The sequence below is a fragment of the Callospermophilus lateralis genome, chromosome 7 (assembly GCF_048772815.1).
Source record: "Callospermophilus lateralis isolate mCalLat2 chromosome 7, mCalLat2.hap1, whole genome shotgun sequence".
NCBI lineage: Eukaryota > Metazoa > Chordata > Mammalia > Rodentia > Sciuridae > Callospermophilus > Callospermophilus lateralis.
This window is the reverse complement of record NC_135311.1, coordinates 124,117,384-124,139,042: the sequence shown is the minus strand read 5'-3', so window position 1 is coordinate 124,139,042 and position 21,659 is coordinate 124,117,384. Positions and strand designations below refer to the sequence as shown.

The 21,659-nt window shown below is 45.7% G+C and overlaps 1 protein-coding gene across 1 annotated transcript; it reads left to right on the top strand.

Moving 5' to 3' along the window:
• Window positions 1-1,734: 1,734 nt before the first annotated feature.
• On the top strand, window positions 1,735-21,308 carry Sesn2 (sestrin 2). The gene is made up of 10 exons (XM_076863120.1): window positions 1,735-2,064; window positions 9,832-9,894; window positions 12,162-12,359; window positions 12,744-12,926; window positions 13,037-13,249; window positions 14,273-14,423; window positions 14,934-15,052; window positions 15,426-15,616; window positions 18,929-19,073; window positions 19,626-21,308. The coding sequence occupies exons 1-10, from the start codon at window positions 1,975-1,977 to the stop codon at window positions 19,710-19,712; spliced, it is 1,440 nt and encodes a 479-aa protein (XP_076719235.1). The 5' UTR covers window positions 1,735-1,974; the 3' UTR covers window positions 19,713-21,308.
• Window positions 21,309-21,659: the final 351 nt, after the last annotated feature.

Sequence of the window (21,659 nt, the reverse complement as noted above, 5' to 3'; positions counted from 1 at the left end):
TTTGAAGGCCAAACAAGGAGCATGGGTGTGGCAGATGAGAAAGCCGAAAAAGTAAGGTAAGGCATATCTTGGCAGGCCTTGATGTCAATCTTGGGGGGAGGGGGGTCTTTATTCTGTAGCTGATGAGAAACCAGTAAAGCTTTTTGATCAGGACATTTAACATTACAGAGTGATTGTGTGTGTGTTTTGCTGGAAATGGAACCCAGGGCCTTTTGCTTCTAAGGGAGTTCTCTACCACTGGGCTACCTCCTCAGTTCACACAGTACTTAATTCATAGGAAGATTAAGTGACTACAGGCATACTATTGGCAGGACATTGTGCTAGGTGGCATAGAACAGGAGAAAAAGATGTAAAAAGATGGACCCTGCCCTCCAAGAGCTTATAATTAAAAGGTCAGATAAGACATATACACAGAAAATTACAATGCAAAGTAAAGTGTGAAAAGTGATGAGAGACCCAACCCAAGTGCAGAGGGAGTTTAGGAGAAGGTGAGATTATTTTCTTTCTCCCAAGAAGCTGGAATCAAGAGAACACATCAGAGCTCATCTTGGAATCTTAAGCCTAAGGGGACCTGGGAGGCCTAGTTCACTCTGGCCCCTGCCAGGATTTCCAGTCCGAATAAATAAGAGCTTTCCAAATTGAAATAAAGAGAAGGGTTCAAAAGAAAACAGTGAAGGAAGAAACTGTGAAAAGTGAATAGGAGATTTGGCCTTGAGGTGCTAAGGTGCTGGTAGAGGCAACTTCCTTGCAAAAGGAGAGTTGAAAGCCAGGAAATGGATGAGATCAGAGAAGTGTGGAGAGAAGAGTGATAAAAACTGAAACTAGGGGAGCACCCACGTTTTAGGGAGTGGGAAGATAAAGAGGAGTCAGAGAAGGAGTGGCCAGAGGGAGAAGTGAGAATAAACCCAGCAGAACACCTTGTTACAAAGTTTCGAGAAAGAGGGTGGCAAGTGTGGAAAACAGGACTGGAGGCACCTAAGGAGAAGAGGGGGGAAATGAGAGCAACAGGGATCGAGATTAGACGTGAGGTTGCCAGTGGCATTTTAGTGCCTGAAGGCTTTTCCAGAGACTCCACGAATAAGGTGGATTCCCTGTGTCTGGTACAATTGGAGGTGGAGTCCTCCCTGGGGTCTGGGGGAAGAGAGTGGCGTCCTTTGGCCCCAAATATCTGATATTCGACGCTGTAATTAGCACCGCTGGAATCGACGACGAGCCAAACCTCTCCCAACTCTAACCCGTCGCTCCAGGAACTGAAAAGCCAAAGAACTCATTTGAGAGGGATTTCACACCTGGCTGTCTGGTCCAGCCCGGTAAAGTCCCGTTTCATCATGCAACCCTAATGACTCTGTTGGCTGTCAGTCTTGTCTGGTATTGCCAGTGATCTGACTAACCCCTCTTTCAAAAGTTTGCAGCATTCGTCCGAGGCCGACTACAGCTCCCAGAGTTCCTGGGCGCTGCCCGATGCCGATTGGAGGAACAGTTAGCTCCAGAGGGAGGTGTTGCCCCCGCCTTCCCGAGAAACAGGCATCTGATTGGCTGTGCCGCGGGGCTTTTGTGTCCCCGCCCTCCCCCGGGGACCGCAGCGAGCTGAGAGGCGCTGCTGGTGTCAGAACCAGGCGAGCGCTTGCAGTTCCGCGGAGGGGATGCTGAGGAGTGCTGGGTCCGCGAGCAGCGCTGGCGATTGCGGACTTCCGAGGCACCTCAGGCCGTGAGAACCCCTGCATCTCGACCAAATCCAGGCCCCCAAGGCCATTCACTGTTCCAGAAGCCAGCCTGGGAGAAGAGTCCAGCACAGCAGTAGCCGTCTCCGGATCCCGAGCGTTCTGGAATCCCGAGAGACACCCTGGGGTTCTCGAACCTCCCCCCCCAGCAACTCCCAGCTCCAGCTTCCTGCGTGCGTCCGTCCGTCCGTCCGAGACACCCCACCCGTGTTCTAATCTCGGCGAGCCGCGACTGAGTGCTGGTGCACACACCATGATCGTTGCGGACACCGAGTGCCGCGCGGAGCTCCAGGGCTATCTGCCGTTCTCCCAGGGCGGCGTAGGCGCCCCGGGGACCGGAGAGGTAAGCTGCCGTGGATCGACGACACTCTTCCCTGAGCCGCGTCCAAGCCTCAGGCTAGCCCGAGCTAAGTCAGTGCGCCCCCCGGGCTCAAAAGGGGGAGTGGAGCGTGTAAACCTGGACTAGGGTTGCATCAACCGGCAGCCTTGGGCCTCCCCTCCCCTCCCCTCGTCCCTCCCTTCCTCCCTTCTCCACTCCCCCTACCCCCCGGGGCTGCGGAGCCCTCCCTGGCTTCATCGGACTCCTTGGCCAATGAGAGGGAAGCCTTCTCGAGGCTCTCCCGGGTTTGGGTTCTTGTCGAGAGAGTCTTCAAGTCCAGGCAAATCCCTGCCGCTGCAGCCCCGCCACTCCTCCTCCCCGCCCCCTTCGGCAGATTCCCTGTCTCTCGGCGGTGGCAGGCCAGCAGAGGACTTTCTGGGATGTCCTGGCCCCGAGCCTTGGGGAATGGGACACCTGGGTCTGGCCGGCTAAGGTCTACTTCCTTCCCCTGCCCTCATCACACCTCGGATTTGAAACGGGGTGCGGGTGCTCTGGGGGGTTGGCTGGCGGCGGCAGCAGCAGCTAAAGCTGGGAAAAGGGTTCCCGAAGAAGACTGTTGCTAATTAGGCTGCTCCCTGCTAAGTGGTCTGGGGTCCTCGAAGTTTGTTTAGCAGGGACTCTCCTCCTACCCCCACAGAGCTTGGAGGGGCTTTGTAGGGAGGCAAGAATAAGGTCGGACCTAATTTAACATCTCACCCGCGACCAGATAATGAACATGTTATCATTTATTAAGCACCTATTAGATGCCAGGCTTGAAGCTTTGAGTCTTCTGACTAAAACAGCAAAACAAGCTATACTATAGCCCCTTTTTCCAGGGTGAGAAGGGGCTTGAGAGGCTTCTTTCACTAACCCCATAGAGTACCTCATTCTTTGGCCTAGGATTTTGGAGTGGGCTGGGCACTACAGGGAATTTTGCTTGGTTCTTCAGTTTCCAAATCTGGGGTATCATGGAGGTGTTTTGCTAGGAGTTGGTAGAGTTCTAGTCTTAAAGGGGGTGACCTGGGGAAAATCTCTGCTCTGTGTGTCATGATTTCTGAATGGTTTGCTACCATTTTTTCTTTTAGTTACTTTACCCTTTCATACCATGATTTAGGAGCCCCATTTAGAGGAATGACCTCTTTTGCCTCTTCACAGCTGAGTTACTTTAATGTTCATGAAAAAAATGGAAATAATGTTATTATTGAGATCACCTGGGTACTAGAATAGGCCAGTGATGGGCTGGACTTGTGGCTCAGTGGCAGAGCACTTGCTTTGCCTTGCACAAATGAGGCACTGGATTTGATCCTCAGCACCACATAAAAATAGGTAAATAAATAAAATGAATGTATTGTGTCCATCTACAACTAAAAAATTAAAAAAAAAAAAAACAAAAAAAAAACCAACCCGAATGGTCCAGTCTGGTCCCAGCCCTCCACTTAATTCTCTGTGTTCTTTTTGCCAAATGATGGCTCTCTGATTGCAGTTTCTTTTCATGCGGATTGATGGTATCTCTAAGAGGTTGTTGGGGAAAATTAACTCAGAATGAGATTGTTGGGAGAATTAACTCAGAATATGAGCAAAGGACCAAGTATAGTACTTGAACATAGTAAGTGCACCCCAAATCCTGGGCTACTGTCAGAATGTGGTCACACATTCCCCATTCTTCAGAGTGACTTGTAAGGGGCTTCCTGAGCCTGCTGCCTCCTGCCTGAGGACAGTGCTTAGAGAGTGGTCTAGGAAGAAAAGAAATAGTACCTTAGGTACTCTTAGTCTGAGTAGACATTGAGGGGGTGGCCTTTAGAGGAAATCCCTTTTCAGCAGTGGGAAAAGCTGCTGATGCCTGTAGTTTTTGTTGTTGTTTTGGGGTTTTTTTGGGGGGGGGGTGTACCAGGGATTGAACTCAGGGGCACTTGACCACTGAGCCACATTCCCAGCCCTATTTTATATTTTATTTAAAGACAGGGTCTCACTGAGTTGCTTAGCTGAGGCTGGCTTTGATCTTCCTGTCTCAGCCTCCCCAGCTGCTGGGATTACAGGTGTGTGCCACAGCACCCAGCTTCTATGTATTCTTCTCCCTTGAGAAAAGAGGACTTGAGAAGGTGTCTGTTTTTAGTAGAATCTTTAGAATACAGCAGTGTGCTGATCTTACACAGCCTGATGCTCAAGGCCTAAGGAACAGCCCCTTAACTTACTTCACCACACACCCCTTTCAGGGTGCGAAGACCTTCATATATGAGACTCTCCAAAAACTTCCCAGTGCTTCACTCTAATACTAGTAATACAAAGCTCTGTTAGGCTCTAGAATAACTTCCTCAAACATCACTTCCTCTGAGGAAGCTTTTCCTCCCCCACCAAATGAAGTCCCTTTGCACAGCCTTTTCCAGTCCTCTTCTCCATTATAGGAGCTTTGGGTGCAATTATGTGGAACAGTTAAGTGTTTCATAACTGCAGGTCTCATCCCCAGCCTGCTCTGTGCATCTCATAAATGCTTGCAATTATCTGCCCCTTTTTGGCTTAGCTGACCTTCTTGAACTGTTCAGGCTTTGAAGTCAGATCCGAGTTGTACCCAGCTGGGAAAGGGCCTTTCTGAGCCTCAGTAACCTGTCTCTAAAGAAAAAACAAGAACATCTATTTCCCTCTGGGTGCTTGGGAGGTATCCGTGAGCTCAGGTGTGTCAAACACTTAGCTTGGCGCCCAGAACAGGGTGGGTATGCAAGTGTGTGACACCACTCATGCACACACCCCACAGCTGGATGGAGGTTGGGTTGCTTGTGCTGTCTTCCTCTCAGGTGTAAAAAGAGGGAAATATCTGACTTCAGCTGACTGGGGGTGGGGAGGGAGTGTTTGCCCCTTCCCTGCTGGTAGAAACTTAGCATATATAAGAATCTGTAGCTGAATCTCAATGCTCCCAGGGTCTGCATAACCAAGAACAAAGGCTGGCCCACTCCAAGAGGACAATGCAGGTAGTGGATAGAACCCTGGGAAGCCCGACTGAGCTGCATTTAAATATCCAGGCCTGGGGCCACTTCCAGGAGCTGTATGGTAGAATATAAAGGCCCTTTGATGCCATAGGTATTACTTGGGTTCACATTGCAAATTGAACATTTGTCCTCTGGTGCTTAACATTTGGACCTTTAATCTTTCCTTGTGTGCAAAATAAAGTCCCCTTTACCCTCAGATTGATGAAGATTAGATGGAACCTGCATTATACATAGCTGAACAAATACAGAAGTTAACATCTAGTGAGTGATTACATTAGGAGCCAGGCACTGAGGTCTGAGCTGATTATCCTCTTTTTCACAACTGGTCTGAGGACCTCCTGTTGAGTGGTCTCCCAGAGTGCTGTTTGACTTCAATGTTCCTGTTGCCCCCTGTGATGCCCAGAGTTAGAACTATAAACTATAATAGCCCCTATTGGTTCTCCTTCTGCTCCACATTGGCTGTGTTACTTTGGGCAAGTGACCTGCCCCCACTAGGTTTCCCTTTCTCCATCTATAAAGTGCAGGTAGAATCAGGCCCTTATCAGGTGTGCTGAATGTGTGTTCTTCAGTATGGAAGTCCCTAGCCATGTGTGGTTATTTAAATTTAAATAAAAGTAAACATTTCAGGACTTTTGTTCTAGTCATGTTTGGAATGCTAAGCCACAGTGACTAGCTACCCTATTTATTTATGCAGATGTAATGCATTCCTTCAAAAACATTGGGTCATCACAGAAAATCCCATTGGCCTATTCCGTGCCACACACTGGGGTAACAACAGTGAACTAGATCTAGTGTGTGCCTTGAGGTGAGAAACTTTATGACAGGTGCTGTGATTAGGGGTAGCCTGTCCCTGGGTCTGGGGGTAGACAAAAGGAGCTTTTCTCTCTTAGTGAACCTCAAGTGCAAAAGTCTTGTAACTATTGAGACCTTGAGAAATTTAGAGAATGGGGAATATTGTTCCTGTACTTTAGGAAACTGATCTGTTTGCCAGATCTCCTACCTCTTTCCTGACTGAATGACCAAAAGTGACTTGTCCTCTCTGAGCCTTCTTACTCTGTAAAATGGGGACCCAAAAATGGCTTTATGTCTAGGAAGTGCCTCTGAAGTCAATGCTAAAATAATGGCAAGCAGTATTGTTACCTACTATTCTTCTTCTTCATCATCATTATTATTATTGACTCCCTATTCCAGGGAATGGAGGGCTGATTTGGAGGTGTCATCTCTTGGCAGTGAATGCTGTCCTGCCTGTGTCCCTTGGCCTTCCCCTGCTGTCAAAGTTGGGGAGGCCTTCAGGGATTAGAGCTGTAGAGCCCAATCTCTCTGTCTTGCTTTAAGGACTTCACCTCTGTCTGGAGTGCTGGTCCCTTGTGTCTTTACAGGCCCTGCTGCCTTCTCATTGATTAGATATGAGCACAAAGGTCACCTCCCCAGTGGCTCTTTCTGCCTACTTAGACTAAAATATTCCACACTGTCCCACCTTGTCATTGCAATCATTGTTCTAAGATTTCATTCACGTCTCTGATTCGAAATCTGTTCATTCGTCCACGAGATTCAAAATTATACAAAGCCTGAGACTTTGTATTTTCACTGCTGTATTCTTGCTGCCTATAGTATAGTCACCAAAACTATTTGTCATATGAACAAATTAATTTCAGTCCCACCTGGAAAACACTTAGCATGATGCTTTATGCTTGACACACTGATGAATAAAAGGTGCAAACAATGGTCTGCACCCTGACTGTACATTTTGCTGGGATCCCACCTCATACCAATGCAATTAGAACTACTAGAGGTGGGACCTTAGCATTGATAATTTTTTTAATTTTTTTTTTTCAGTTGGAGATGGACATAATACTTTTATTTATTTATTTATTTGTTTGTTTGTTTATTTGTTTATTTATTATGTGGTGCTGAGGATTGAACCCAGAACTGCACATATGCCAGATGAGCACTCTTCCACTAAGCCAAAACCCCAACCCCTTGGCATTTGATATTTTTGAAAAAGCTTCTTAAGGGATTCTGATGTACTGTTTGGACTAAGAAACCCTTCTTTGGGATAGCAGTGAGGTTAAAGACATCTGATTTTTATTAAGTGCTTATGGTGATAGAGGTGCTGTGGTAAGCCTTGTGGCATTCTCTCATTTAATTGCCATGGTGACATAGTGAAAGTAGGTACTAATGCTATTATTTGGTGAGGAAACTGAGGCTCACAAATGAAGCTGTCATTTGAGCTCTGGCAATTTATGTCCAAAGCCCCTGAGTTTTACATGTACTCTATACTGTACATTATCTATCATTGCCATCATCATCATTATTCATAAAAATGTTGATGGATCCGGACCCATCATTTAAAGATCTAGGGGTACACCTTCTTCCTTGTCAGAATTTGGAGTGAGTTAGTTAAATATGGAGTTTCCCCAGGTTCTACCCAGCACCTCTTGGAGGCCCTCTATGACCCCATCTCAATTCTGCCCTCCCTTCTGTGGTTCTCTATCTCTCCTCAGGTTCCCTGAGGGGGAGGCTCAGTTTGTGGAGTCAGCAGTCCTTATCTCCCAGACAGAGCTGTTGGGCTTTTTCTCTCTAGTGAGGGAGGAGGGAAGCTGGAAAGGGAGTGCTTGGGGTTGATGATAGTCAGTGTGCTGGCCTTGGACACCTGGCCTAATAGTTCCTAGAAGTTCAGCTGAAAGGGACCTGAACAGTCAGCTCAGCCCCTTTCTTTGTTTAGGATTAAGGCCCAGAGAGTGTACACAACTTTCCCAGAGCCATACAGCAAATTAGTGGCATAATTGGAGGCCACATCTGGGACTTCCTGGTCTAATAGTGTTTCTCCTTTGTGGTTCTCCAGACTTCAGGGGGCTTTTGACCAACTGAAAAAAAAGGTTCAAGTATAGTTTTTAGTTCCTGACACCTAAGATATTAAATCTAGAACTTAACGGAGAAGGGAGGATTGGGGAACTTTCCCTCTCCAATAAAAGCATAACTTTTTTAATATTTATTTTTTAGTTTTAGGTGGACACAGTATCTTTATTTTATGTGGGTGCTGAGGACCGAACCCAGTGCCTCATGTATGCTAGGCGAGTGCTCTACCACTCTACCACTAAACCACAACCCCAGCCCATGAAGGCATTACTTTTTATTTGGGTAAATTTTTTTCCAAAGCCTGTGATTAGTCCTCCTTAAATTAACAAAATAAATATCCTTCTTGAACCCCATCTCTAGGACTAGGAGAAGCGGATTTAGTGAGTGTGTGATTCTGGTGGATTAATTTTCTTTCTTTCCTTTTTTGATACTAGTAGTGATTGAACCCAGAGGCACTTTGCCACCAAGCTACATCCCTGGCCCTTTTTACGTTTTATTTTGAGACAAGGTCTTGCTGAATTGCTTAGACTCTCACTAACTTGCTCAGGCTGGCCTTGAATTTACAATCCTCCTGCCTCAGCCTGCCGAGTTGCTAGGATTACAGGCGTGCACCACCATGCCTGGCTGATTCTGGTGGTTTCTACAGAGGCTTAAATACCATCATAGCAGAATAGTCACCACCATCTGCCTTGTATCACCTGCCCTGATTCCCTCCATGCCTCTCTGCTTTTTCTGTTTTCATTCACAGAGCATGGTGAATGACCCAGCACTCCTTTCCACAAAATATGATCTGGGAGAAGAACACTTAAAACAGATCATCAGAGGGCAGTGTTTTTAGAAGCAAAAGCACTGGGGATTTTGGGGTCCCAGATGAGGGTCAGAAAAATGTTTCTAGTCCCTGAAGGACTATGAAAGAGCTCTGTAAGCTGGGCCATGCACATTTGTAATCCCAGTGACTTGGGAGGCTGAGGAAGGAGGATTGCAAGTTCCAAGCCAACCTTTGCAATTTAGAGAGTCTCTCAGCAATTTAGTGAGACCCTAAAAAATAAAATAAAAATTAAAAAGGGCTAGGGTGTAGCTCAGTGGTAAAGCACTCCTGGGATCAATTCCTAGTATTCCCAATAAAGCTCTGCAAAAGGAACAGCCAGAGGGAGGGTGGTGAGCCTGGCCCACTAACTGATTTAGAAGACCATGGAAGGGGTGAAAATAATTGATCAGATTTACACTCAGAAAGTTAGTCTGGGGCTGGGGTTGTGGCTTAGTGGTAGAGTGCTTGCCTAGCATGTGTAAGGCACTGGGTTTGATTCTCAGCACCTCATATTAATAAGTTCATTAAATAAGGGTCCATCAACAACTTAAAATATATATATTAAAAAAATAAAAAAGAAAATCTGGCTGCCGAATAGAGGATCACTAGGGGCAGGTGGGCTATGGAGGTCAGGAGACAATTGGTGGGGTTGTGGGTGATAGTAGATGATAGTTGTATATGAGGTGGTGGTAGTAGTCAAATGATCATGAGAGAGACTGAAACTGCTTCATAGGCATCAAGGGTATTTGATTACTGGCTTTGGGATACACACTATGGGGAGTTTTGTATGTGTTCTTGGGGCTGCTAAGATGGTGGTGTCCCGAGATGTCCAACATGGTGGTTGTATATTTCTTTTCTCTGGATCCCTCCCACCAAGCAATGCTGGGGCTCCTGGGTCCCTGCCCAGTTCTTAAACAATTCAGCCTGGGATGAGCCCTCTTTCCTGTTTACCTGTTCACCATCCAGTAAATGGGTACAAATTTCCCACCTGATACCTCCATGCAGAGTAGACCAGAAAGATGGTTTTAGGAGGAGGTTGGAGAGATAACAATCCTCTTCTTTGTCCTCCCTTCTTACAACTAACCTCTATGTGTTTCTTCCCAGGAACAGAAGGAGAGCCGGTCTCGTCGAGGCCGAGGGCCCAGCGCCTTCATCCCAGTGGAGGAGGTAAGCTTGGAAGGGGTTAGAAATTGCTGGTACCTGGAAAGAAAAGACATGAGACATTGGGGGGGTCAGGGTCTTTTCCTATCCCTTAACTTGCAGCTTTGAATCTACACACAAAACAGCTCTGTGGAGCAGGCACTACCAATACCATTTTCCTGAGGAAGAAAGTAATATAACTTATTCAAACTTTAGCTTCCCAGATCAATGCTTCTGTTTTCTTAATGAAATAGAACTACCTCTGTGTATCTTCTCACCCTTGATTGTATGTCTGTTACAAAAAATGATTTGTTTTTAAAGTAATGTATGTTCATTATTTTAAAACTTCCAGTATGTCAGAAACCTCTAGTGTCTTGTAATTACACCCCCCACACAAGTCATTATATTTGTTAACCATTTACCATTTGCTACTGTTTTCTGGATTTTTTTCCCCCAGTATTGGGGATTGAACTCAGGGGTACTCTACTGCTGAACTGCCCCCCGCCTTTTGTGGTGCTGGGGATTGAACCCAGGGCCTTGTGCATGTGAGGCAGGCACTCTACCAACTGAGTTATATCCCCAGCCCTGACCTGCCCTTTTTTATTTTGAGACAGGATCTTGCTAAGTTGTAGAGGCTTATCTTGAACTTGAAATCATCTTACCTCAGCCATCTTAGTCACTAAAATTACAGGCATGTGCCACCCCATCCAGCTTAGGCTTTTTTTTTTTTTCTTCCATACAGATAGTTACTTTTGTACAGAAAACCAAGATCATAGCTTTCAGTTTGTTTTTCATTTGTTTTGTTTTTTCACTTTATAATACAACAGAGACATCTTTCACCTACAGAGTTCGTTCATTCATTCATTTTTTATTTATACTTATTAATTTGTAGTGTTGAGATTGAACCCAGGGCCTCATGAATGCTAAACAAACTATACCACTGAACTGTACCCCAGCCCCCACCCATTCATTTATATAACAGATATCTGTTGAATTATTAATCTGTGATGCATCATCTTACAAACTGTGGCTAGGAAATAAAATAGGCAAAAATCTGTCTACACAGAGCTTACATTCTAGTGTGTATGTGTGGTGGAATTACCCTCAAAACACAGAAAAATTTAAAAATTGAGTGCTCATTTTTCTTCAGCGTTCAGTACAGAGGAATAAGTTTTTATTTAAAAATAAAATAATAATAAGTTTTTTATTTAATAAATAAATAATAATAAGTTTTTATTTAATAAATAAGTTTTTATTTTTTGTCCTCTTGCTCTTCCAAATGTGTGGGCCAAATGGTTAAGGACCTGTTAACAAACCCCTAAGTGCTGTATTTCCCCCTCCTTTGTAAATGTAACGTGAGCAACCACACAATGATTATTTATATCTGTAGCCTCTTTTATAATAAAGGAACAAAATAGGCTATGGAGTTCATCTGGGTTTGAATCCTGGTTCTGTCATTTACCAGATCTGTGATTTCAAGAAACAAACAAAACCTCTCTGATTTTCTCATCTGTCAGTGGGGGAAAATAATAGGATTCACCTCACAGAAATATTCTGAAAATTCGAAGAGAGAATGCAGGGAAAGCTCCAAATTGGACTTGGCATGGACAGAGTGCCCAGGAAATGTGAACTGTTTTGCACCTCTCCACCCTTGGCTGGGTACATTTGCCAGGTTCAGACAGAAACTCCATGAAGGCAGGAGAAACGACTATTGTTGTTCCGGGATGGAACCCAGTGCCTTGTGCATGCCACTTAGCTACAACCTCGCCTCCAAAACCATACTTGTAATCTGTGTTCCTGAGTGTTCCTGTTTAAAAATGGGGAAGGGGCTAATGTGTAGCTCTCCGTGTTAAAGCTTTTTCCCAGCATGTCTGAGGTACTGGGTTTGATCCCTGGCACCACAAAAATAAGAGAAAATATAACTTCGATTTTATCATTGTTGTGAGGATTATTTTTCTTAGATTTTTTGGTACTGGGGATCAAACCCAAGTCCTCAGGCATGCCAGGCAAGCACTCTGTCACTGAGCTATACCTCCAGCCCAGTTGTTGTAAGGATTAAGTAAGTTCATAGTACTTCAACAGTACTTGGCAGATAATGACCATTAAATAAGTCTTGTCTATTATTATATAAAGTACCAAATAAGTATTTAATCAATTAAATATTTTTTCTTCCACATTCCCTCTTTGGATATGATGGTGGTTTTCAGTCTTTTGCTATTATAAATGCACCACAAAGATATGTTGGTCTCAGATGGGAAAGACAGGAGGGAAACCATGTTCTCTTTATTTGGCAGGTTCTTCGGGAGGGGGCTGAGAGCCTTGAGCAGCACCTGGGACTGGAGGCGCTGATGTCCTCAGGGCGGGTGGATAACCTGGCGGTGGTGATGGGCCTGCACCCTGACTACCTCAGCAGCTTTTGGCGCTTACACTATCTGCTGCTGCACACAGATGGGCCCCTGGCCAGTTCCTGGCGCCACTACATTGCCATCATGGTGAGCCTGTCTGGGGCCAGATACTTGTAGGGATGTCCTCATGGGGCTTCTGTACTTGAATCTCTTTGCTGGGGACTTCTTGAGTTTATATCATAGATGACGAAGGAAAATATCACTTTGTCCAACTATCCATACACTTTAGGCTTTGAATAGATGCATCTTTAGACACATCTTTAGTGTCTACTTCGTCTACTAGTGTCTGTAGATTGAGTAACTGAGGTACAAAGGGGTCAGGAGACTTACAAGATGGTGGTAGAGCATGACCTGAATTTCCTGCCTCTTAGGCAACAATAAGCCCTATACTATCTCTTTCTAAGGGGGACCCACCCTGAGCACAGCACAGAAGGACAAGGGTGACCCAGACTTTATCAACCTTCTCCACAGGCTGCTGCTCGCCACCAGTGTTCTTACCTGGTGGGCTCCCACATGGCTGAATTTCTGCAGACTGGTGGTGACCCTGAGTGGCTGCTGGGTCTCCATCGGGCCCCGGAGAAGCTGCGAAAACTTAGCGAAATCAACAAGTTACTGGCACATCGGCCGTGGCTCATCACCAAGGAGCACATCCAGGTGCAGTGGGCCGAGAGGCATGGCCCTGAGGGAGCCCAGTGGCCAGGCTGGGGCTGGGCAGGAAACCCAGGGGCGGACACTGAGCAGATCTGACCTTCTTTCCCCTCCAGGCCTTGCTGAAGACTGGGGAACACAGCTGGTCTCTGGCCGAACTCATCCAAGCCCTGGTCCTACTCACTCACTGCCACTCACTGGCCTCCTTCGTGTTTGGCTGTGGCATCCTTCCTGAGGGAGATCCAGAGGGAAGTCCTGCCCCTCAGGCACCATCACCCCCCAGTGAGCAAAGCAGCCCTCCAAGTGGGGACCCACTGAACAATTCTGGGGTAAGTTACAGTTCTGGGTCTTAGTGGGGCAGAAAGCTGTTGTGGCCTCTGGTCCTTGAATGGAAGCCACAACTTTCTTAACTCCTCATGCTGAAAGGCCACAGAAAAGTTATTGTTTGGCCTTTTTTTTGGTGGGGGGAGCTACCTGGGATTGAACTCAGGGACACTGAACCACTGAGCCACATCCCTAACCCTATTTTGTATTTTATTTAGAGACAGAGTCTCACTGAGTTGCTTAGCACCTCATTTTTGCTGAGGCTGGCTTTGAACTTATGATCCTCCTTCCTCAGCCTTGCAAGCCACTGGGATTACAACTGTGTTCTACCATGCCCAGCAAATTATTTGACTTTGAAGCTCAGCTTCCTAGTCTGTTAAATGAGAATAAAGACCCCCTACTTACAGTGGGTTGTGAGGATTCAGTGAAATATCATGTGACTGGACTTTTTTGTGGGTATTAACACTTTAAAAATACAAAGTTTGATGGGCTGGGGGTATAGCTCAGTTGGTAGCGTGCTTGTCTTACATGCACAAGGCCCTGGGTTCAGTCCCCAGAACCACCAAAAAAAAAAACAAAACAAAACCCTGAGCCAGGCATAGTGGTACACCCGTGTAATCCCAGCTACTTGGGAAGCTGAGGCTGGAGGATTACAATTTCAAGACTAACCTGGAAATTTAGCAAGACTCTGTCTTAAAATCAAGAAGGGCTGGGAATGTGTGAGGCTCTGAGTTCCATCTCCAGCATCACCAAAAAAAGAAGAAGAAGAAGAAAACAAGAAAGAAAACAGATGCTTTGAAAATTACCTCTGAGGGAAGTAGCTGCTTAGGGAAAATACGTGTCTCTGCTGTAGCTTCATAAACTTCCCCTTGGGAAGCACAGACCACGTGAGTTGTCTAGCTCAGTGGCTGGTGCGGAGGCTGCCCTAGTCCATTATGATCATCCAGGCAGTCCTGGTATGTGGGAAGGGTGAGTAGTTTTCCACAGGGCGAGGGAGGAGAAATGGTGACTACTGGATCCATCTTCAGGGTTTTGAGGCTGCCCGGGATGTAGAAGCTCTAATGGAACGCATGAGGCAGCTACAGGAGAGCCTGTTGCGGGATGAAGGAGCCTCCCAGGAGGAGATGGAGAGCCGTTTTGAGCTGGAGAAGTCGGAGAGCCTGCTGGTGACTCCCTCAGGTAGAGGATCACAGTAGCCCAGGGTCCATGGGCTGCCCCTTCTTTCACCATCTGGTGGGAGTGGACTCTTCCATTTATCGTGTTTCCTGAACTCTAGAGGCTGCCACCCTTCAGCCTCCTTGCCAAGAGGTTCTAAGAATGGGCCTTGGGTTCAGACCTGCCTTTGAGTGTCATCACTTTAGCCTTTCTGTGTGACCACTGACTAGTCATTTCCTGTTGCCGGTCTTCAGGTTTGTTGTGTAGAGTAACTGAAACAAAGTGCTAAGCCCAGAGCCTGGCCTAGGGTGAGCAGCCCCATGGAACTGCCACCATTAGTGTTACTGGGGGCCTTACCTCTTCCTCCCCCAGGCCTGGCTCCAGCTGAAGTCCTGCTCCCACTCACTAGCGACGGACTCTCTCTGGCTCTCTGCTCTGCCTCCCCATGCCCCCCTTTGATGATTAATCAGGAGTGGAGCCCTTTGTGCTCCGTGTCTCGACCTCACGGTGACCTCTTTCTGACATGGTCCTCAGCTGACATCCTGGAGCCCTCTCCGCACCCAGACATGCTGTGCTTTGTGGAAGACCCCACTTTTGGATATGAAGACTTCACTCGGCGAGGGGCTCAGGCCCCACCCACCTTCCGTGCTCAGGTAATGCCCTCCCTACTGGTCATGGTTGTTGCTTCAGATTATGAACAGGCAGGGGACAGATGGTTTGAGTGGTTATAGAGTTGAGGACATTCTCCTCTCAAGATCCCATAAAGGCAGTGGGGACTCCATGTATCCTGGAGGGACCCATCTATTCCCCAAGCTTAGGGAGTCCTGATCACAGGGAGAAAGTCATCACTGAGGTATATCCACCTTGGTTTCTCAGGCCTAGAGCAAGCAGCATGTTAGGTTTGTGGCGTAGGAAGTAAACATTATGGAGAGGCAAGGTGTGCTCTAGAGGTCTAGAGGACAGTCTCTGGCCAACGTTGTGCTCCAAAGTCTCATTTATCAACTGAACTCTTCCCATATTCCTCAGGATTATACCTGGGAAGACCATGGCTACTCACTGATCCAGCGGCTGTATCCTGAGGGTGGGCAGCTGCTGGATGAGAAGTTCCAGGCAGCCTATAGCCTCACCTACAACACCATCGCCATGCACAGTGGCGTGGACACCTCCATGCTCCGCAGGGCCATCTGGAACTACATCCACTGCGTCTTCGGCATCAGGTGAGCACACATCCTTCCATCAGGGCATGCACACACAAGTCTGAGCTCACTCTTATTGCTTTTGTTATTGTTGCCTTTCCTTTCTGCTTACTATTTTTCAAAGCCAATTTATTTCTTAACTAATTTTAAGAGATAATAGGAGTGCTCATTTTCTTTCTTGAACCTTGTAAATGAAACTCTTAATCTTACCTGCTGAGACAACTATACATAAACATGTTACATATATAGCATACACATATATGTCCATGTCACTAGAGAGAGTTAAGTTTATATTTCCATTCTGAATAGCAGATTTTCTCATAGCGAATAAAGACAACATAAATACCCATCAATAGGGGACTTTAAATAATGATATGGCCATTTAGTGAAATATTGTGCAGCAATTAAGGGTTGGGGATATAACCCAATGGTGTAAGGCCCTGGGTTTAATCCCAGCACTGGGGAAAAAAAACAACAAAACAAAACAAAAACAGAAATATGCAACTATTATAATATTATAATATGAATATAGAGATCTATTTATATTGCCATGGGAAAACATTCAAAATGTTTTGAAAGAAAAGAAGCTTACCATCCAAAATCTTCTTTTTGTTCCTTTTTTTCTGAACGCTTGCTTGTTCATGGAAAATGTTATTTAACGGTGGTTATCTGTATAGTACACCATGCTAAATGGCATTTGTTGCTTACTAAATATTTTCTGATTTTTTTTAATTTTTTTTTTTTTTTTGAGAGAGAGAGAGAATTTCTTTTTTAATATTTATTTTTTAGTTTTCGGCGGACACAACATCTTTGTTTGTTTGTGGTGCTGAGGATCGAACCCGGGCCGCACATATGCCAGGCGAGCTCGCTACCGTTTGAGCCACATCCCCAGCCTTGATTTTTTTTTTTTTTTTTTTTTTTTTTTTAAATGGTGCTGGGTTTTGAACTCAAGGCCTTGTGCCTACTAGGCAAGTGCTTTATCATTGAGCTACATCTCTGGTCCTCTTTTCTGCCTTTTGAGTAGGTGTTGTTTTGTTTTGTTTTTTTTAAACAAATGGCATAATAGTCAATATATTCTGCAGTTTGATTTTTTTCATACCTAATAATGTAGTATGAACCACATTTCTTATCAGTATGAATAAATTTCTTAATGTTTTTTAACCAGTGCATTGTATTCTGTAATGGATATATTATAATTATTCATTCATTTCCCTGTTGTTGGATATTTAGGTTGTTGGCAGTTTTTCTTTTTTGCGGGTGCTAGGGATTGAATCAAGGACCTTGTCATTGCAAGGCAAGCATTCTACCAACTGAGCTACATCCCCAGCCCTGTTTGCAGTTTTTCAATGTTAAAAATACCATGTGCACTGACTAGCCTTTATAAGTAAGCTCTTTTTTTTTTTTTTTTTTTTGGTATTAGAGACCAAACCCAGGGACACTCAACCACAAAGTCGCATCCCCAATCGTTTTCATTTTTTACTTTGAGATAGCGTCTCACTATATTGCTTAGGGCCTCACTAGGTTGAAGCTGGCGCCAAACTTTCAATCCTGCTGCCTCAGCCTCCCGAATCACTGGGATTACAGGTGTGAACCACCACTCCTGGCTACACAAGTTCTTGTAGATAAATCCTAAATAGGATATTACTTGTCATATTTAAACCTAGAACAATCATTTTGTTATTAAAAAAAAAAAAAAGCCAGTGCTGTAGCACACACCTATAATGTGTAAAACACTTGCCTAGCCTGCTCAAAGTCTGAGTTCAATTCCTAGTACTGCCAAGAAAACAAACAAACAAACAAAAAGTCACTCTGATAGCATGATGAAAAAAAAAAATCAACAAGAAATTAAGGAAATAAGAAATTTCCCAAAAATCTGCTACCCCAGTTCAACCTCATCCATATCCCAAGATGTTTTTCTGCTATTTTTTCTTTCTTATGTAGTTGCTTTTATATAGTTCAAATTATAGTGGCTACTTCACTTGAAAAAATATACTGGGTATTTGTAAAGAGAAATAAGACCTTGATTTCTAGAAAATTTAGAAAACATAAGGCCCAGGAAGTAGCTCAGTGGTAGAGCATTTGCTTAGCATGAATGGGGCTCAGGGTAATTCCCAGCACTGGAGGGAAAAAAAAATATCCATGACACCACCTGCTTTTATTACCATAAGATACTTTCTGTTTTTTTTTTTCCGATGCACAAATAACCAAGATATATATAATTTTACAAAAACAAGATCTGCTGCCATTTTCTTGCCTACTCCTTTTACATATTTTACTCATATTAAAAACATTAGTGTAGTTCAGTAAACATATGATTTTTTTTCTTGCTTTTCTCATTTAATTGTATGAGTATCAAAAAATTATCCCCAGAGGCTGCAGTTGTAGCTCAGTGACCGAGCACTTGCCTAGCATGTGTGAGGTACTGGGTTTGATCCTCAGCACCACATAAAGGCATTGTGTCCATTTACAACTTAAAAAAAAAAAAAAAAAAAAAAACAGGTTCTGCTGTACATGTTGCTTGTAGAAAAATTGTTTTTCTTGGGGCTAGGGCTATAGCTCAGTGGCAAAGCACTTGCCTCACACGTGTGAGGGACTGGGTTCAATCCTCAGCACCACATATAAATAAGTCAAAGAAATAAAAGTTCATTGACAACTGAAAAAAAATATTAAAAAAAGAAAAACTGTTTTTCTGTGTAGCTATAAATCGTATTTCATAGCTATACCTACTGGGCAATCCTCTTGCTGACCATTATGGAGTTCCACCTCTGGGATGGCAAGATGGCATTTTAAAATGTGGGAAAGGTAGTTTCTTCCCAGCCCTCAGGTTTAGGAGTCTTCACTCTCCAACATGATCGTTGCTTCTAAATTTTTCTCTGAATTTCTCTGTGACTCAGTGTGACTTCAGCCTTGGAGACAGACTGAGCTGGGTTTGAAACCCATTCCCTGCTGTCTGACTTAGAGAAAGTGACACCTCGAGTGTCAATTTTCTCATCTGCAAAGTGGGATTCATGAGTACAGTGTATTGTATATAAAGCTGTATATCACAGTAGTGTATAATAGTTCTGAGAATTCCATGAATACCTGGTCACATGGCACATTGGTGGTACTCAGTTCAACATGCTCATTCTCTGTGCATTCCTTGGACTGGTCACCCACAAGTTTGTTGGCCTGTGATATATGGTATTAACTTCTTCTAAGAGGAACTGGACTTCTTGTTGCTTCCTACCTTCTGCCTTTTCTCTCCATTCTCTGTTCCTCTTTCTATGGGGTGGGGGTGGGAAATGAGCTTTCCTTTTGGGAACAGAGGATGAGCAATGCTGTTGGTCTTTCCAGATATGATGATTATGATTATGGGGAGGTGAACCAGCTCCTGGAACGGAACCTCAAGGTCTATATCAAGACAGTAGCCTGCTATCCAGAGAAGACCACCCGAAGAATGTACAACCACTTCTGGAGACACTTCCGCCACTCAGAGAAGGTATGACCCATGGGGAGGAGCAGGATGGAGGTAGACGGGCCCAGCCAGTGGAGAGGCCAGGGAGGTGGGATACCTGGGCATGTTATCTTGAGTTTGCATCCTCCTCAGCTGCTAACAAACCTGTAAAATGGAAACATGGGTACCAGCTTCACCCAGTGTCCTCGGTGGCGGGCTGGTAGACATAGGTTCAAATCGTAACACTGTGACTTGAGGCAAGTCTCTTCACCTCTCTGAGCTTTCCCACTTTACAATGGGAATCAATTCTGCCACCATCAAGGTTGTTGGGAAGATGAAATTAAAAGATGTATTATAAACCCTTGATCCTGCACAGTTAATGGTAGCTCTTATTTAGCCCTGTGGGATAAAGAAGTTAATCATGATAAGGAAGAATGCACTGGAAGTTCTTCAGTGGTCATTGTACCAAATTGCTCAGAGCACTATCAAAGGTCAGGACATCTCTGTGGCAAAAGGGAAGGGTGAGGTGAGTGGTCAGGGATAGTGGCAGTCTGGGAGGGTAGACGATCTGTTAACAAGCCTTGCTCTGAATCCCAGGTACATGTGAACTTGCTACTCCTGGAGGCCCGTATGCAAGCTGCCCTGCTGTACGCCCTCCGTGCCATCACCCGCTACATGACCTGACTCCCTCCCACGTAGGAACCATACCTGGAGCAGCTGATCCTGGGGATACCCTCCTCCCTGGAAGAATTCCATCTGGAGACAGATCTGGGACCCTTTCAGTTCCATGCCCATCCCCACCCTGCTGTGGGTAGGCTTGTGTGATGTGCAGCCCCCGAGCCACACCCTCTTTTTTTCTCACTGGAATGGACAGGATCGCTGCACTGACTCTGGGATCTCAGCTCTGTCCCTGGGAACTGGAAGAGGATTAGGAGATCCCAAGGGGCTATGCATTTTTCCTTCCCCTGCCCCCCAGAGGCAGAGGGCATAGAAGGGAAATGTGCCAACCTTGGACTTGTGTGCCAGCAGGCTGAGCCCCAGGCACCACAAGTGCTGTGGCCTTCCTGGACTGGGAAGTCCCTGGCTAGCCCCTGTGAGAGAGGGCCAAAGACCTCCAGGGACTAACACTCCAGGCAGCCTTGCCTTCTTTCCCCCATCATTCTCAGAGTTCATTACCTCCCACTTGCTGTTCACCCATTAATGTGAAAGCCAGGGTCACAGCTGGCCTGTGTGCCCTGTTCCCCAAAAGCCTTTTCTGTTGGGCAGAATGGAGACCCCCTGGTACCCTCGTTGCCTGAATCCTAGTTTAGTTCTCTTACCTTCTTTGCCCTTGTATGCCTTTCTCCGATGATTTGAGGTGGGAGACCCTAGGAGAGAGGCCAGACCCAACCTTTTGGATGTGAACTGTTTCTGGAGATTTGGAGCCACTGTTGGTCACTTTGCCTTCTGAAGAAAAAGAAGTATTTGATGATAGATTCTCTGTGTTTGGATCCTTTGTGGTTGAGGTCAGTCCTCTTCTGGGCCTCACCCTTGGAGCCACAGTTGATATCTGGGAGGAGCAGAGGGAGCCTCTTCGCCCTAGGCTGTGCTGCCTGTAGAGGCTGGAGTTCTGCCAAGGATATTTGCCAAAAAGCGGGGGCCTTTCTAGGTGGCTGAGGTGGCACTGAGACTCAGTAAGAGAGGCAGAAACCAGGGTTCTTGTTTGGGCCCTGCCACTGATTGGGCGACCATGCCACATTGCCAGGCCACCTTGACCACCACAGTTGCAGACGGAGGGGTGGGTTTGAGTTTCCCCAGTGTCTGACAGGCCAACCTGTCAACAGCAAGCTGATTTTTCTTACAAGATCTTACAAAGTCCTCTGGGGACCCCCATTCCTGTAATTGTTTTTTCCTGGCTGCCTTCCAAGGACCCTCACCCCCATCCTGGCGTCTGATCTGTCCCCTCTCCTAGATTTTAGGTTTGCTTGGAGGCAGAAGCAGCCAAGGACTAATCCCAGGCACTTTCTGTAGCAAACAACTGTGAATTATGGCTTCTCTTGCCCTTCTTAGCAGTAAGTGCCTCCTCTTGATCCAGTCTGGAGGTACCTGAGAAAGGCAGGGGCCACAATGCTGCTGCTTCTGACCCTCCTCCCTGGGGCAGGGCAGGAGAGAAGCCTGCCAGTGTGCCACATTTCATACCCGTGCAGGCACGGGAAAGCAACTGGGCACCCCCTAAGGCCTGAAAGCCCTCCCCACAAAGAAGGTGGGCCAGAGGGGAAGGGGCCCAGCATGGGGGTTTGAGTTCTAGAGGGGACATGATGCCTCTGTTATTGTCTCCTGGGTTGGGTGGGAAGGGTATCCAGTGTTCAAGTGCAGAAATCTTTGACCTTGTTAACAGTTACGTATGATAAGAAATAAAAGTTCACCAAGGTTTTGTTTTGTACTCATTGTTAATGGACTGTTTTTCCATTTTCTGAAGGCCAGGGTTCATCTCATAACACGAGCAGAGAGCTATGATTGCATCATGGACCTGACCTGACAGTCCCTGCCCTGCCGATTACTTGTGTCATTGATTGCAGGGTTGGAATTGTTGACATTGAAAGTCTTAACTTCTGTGGCTTGGGTGTCCAGCCCTGCCACCCAACTCTAGCT

Coding starts and splice junctions, on each gene's coding strand:
- Sesn2 (XM_076863120.1), top strand. CDS start 1,975: ATGATCGTTGCGGACACCGAGTGCCGCGCGGAGCTCCAGGGCTATCTG. Junction 9,895..12,161: donor CCTTCATCCCAGTGGAGGAG/GTAAGCTTGGAA, acceptor TTTATTTGGCAG/GTTCTTCGGGAGGGGGCTGA. Junction 12,360..12,743: donor GCCACTACATTGCCATCATG/GTGAGCCTGTCT, acceptor CCTTCTCCACAG/GCTGCTGCTCGCCACCAGTG.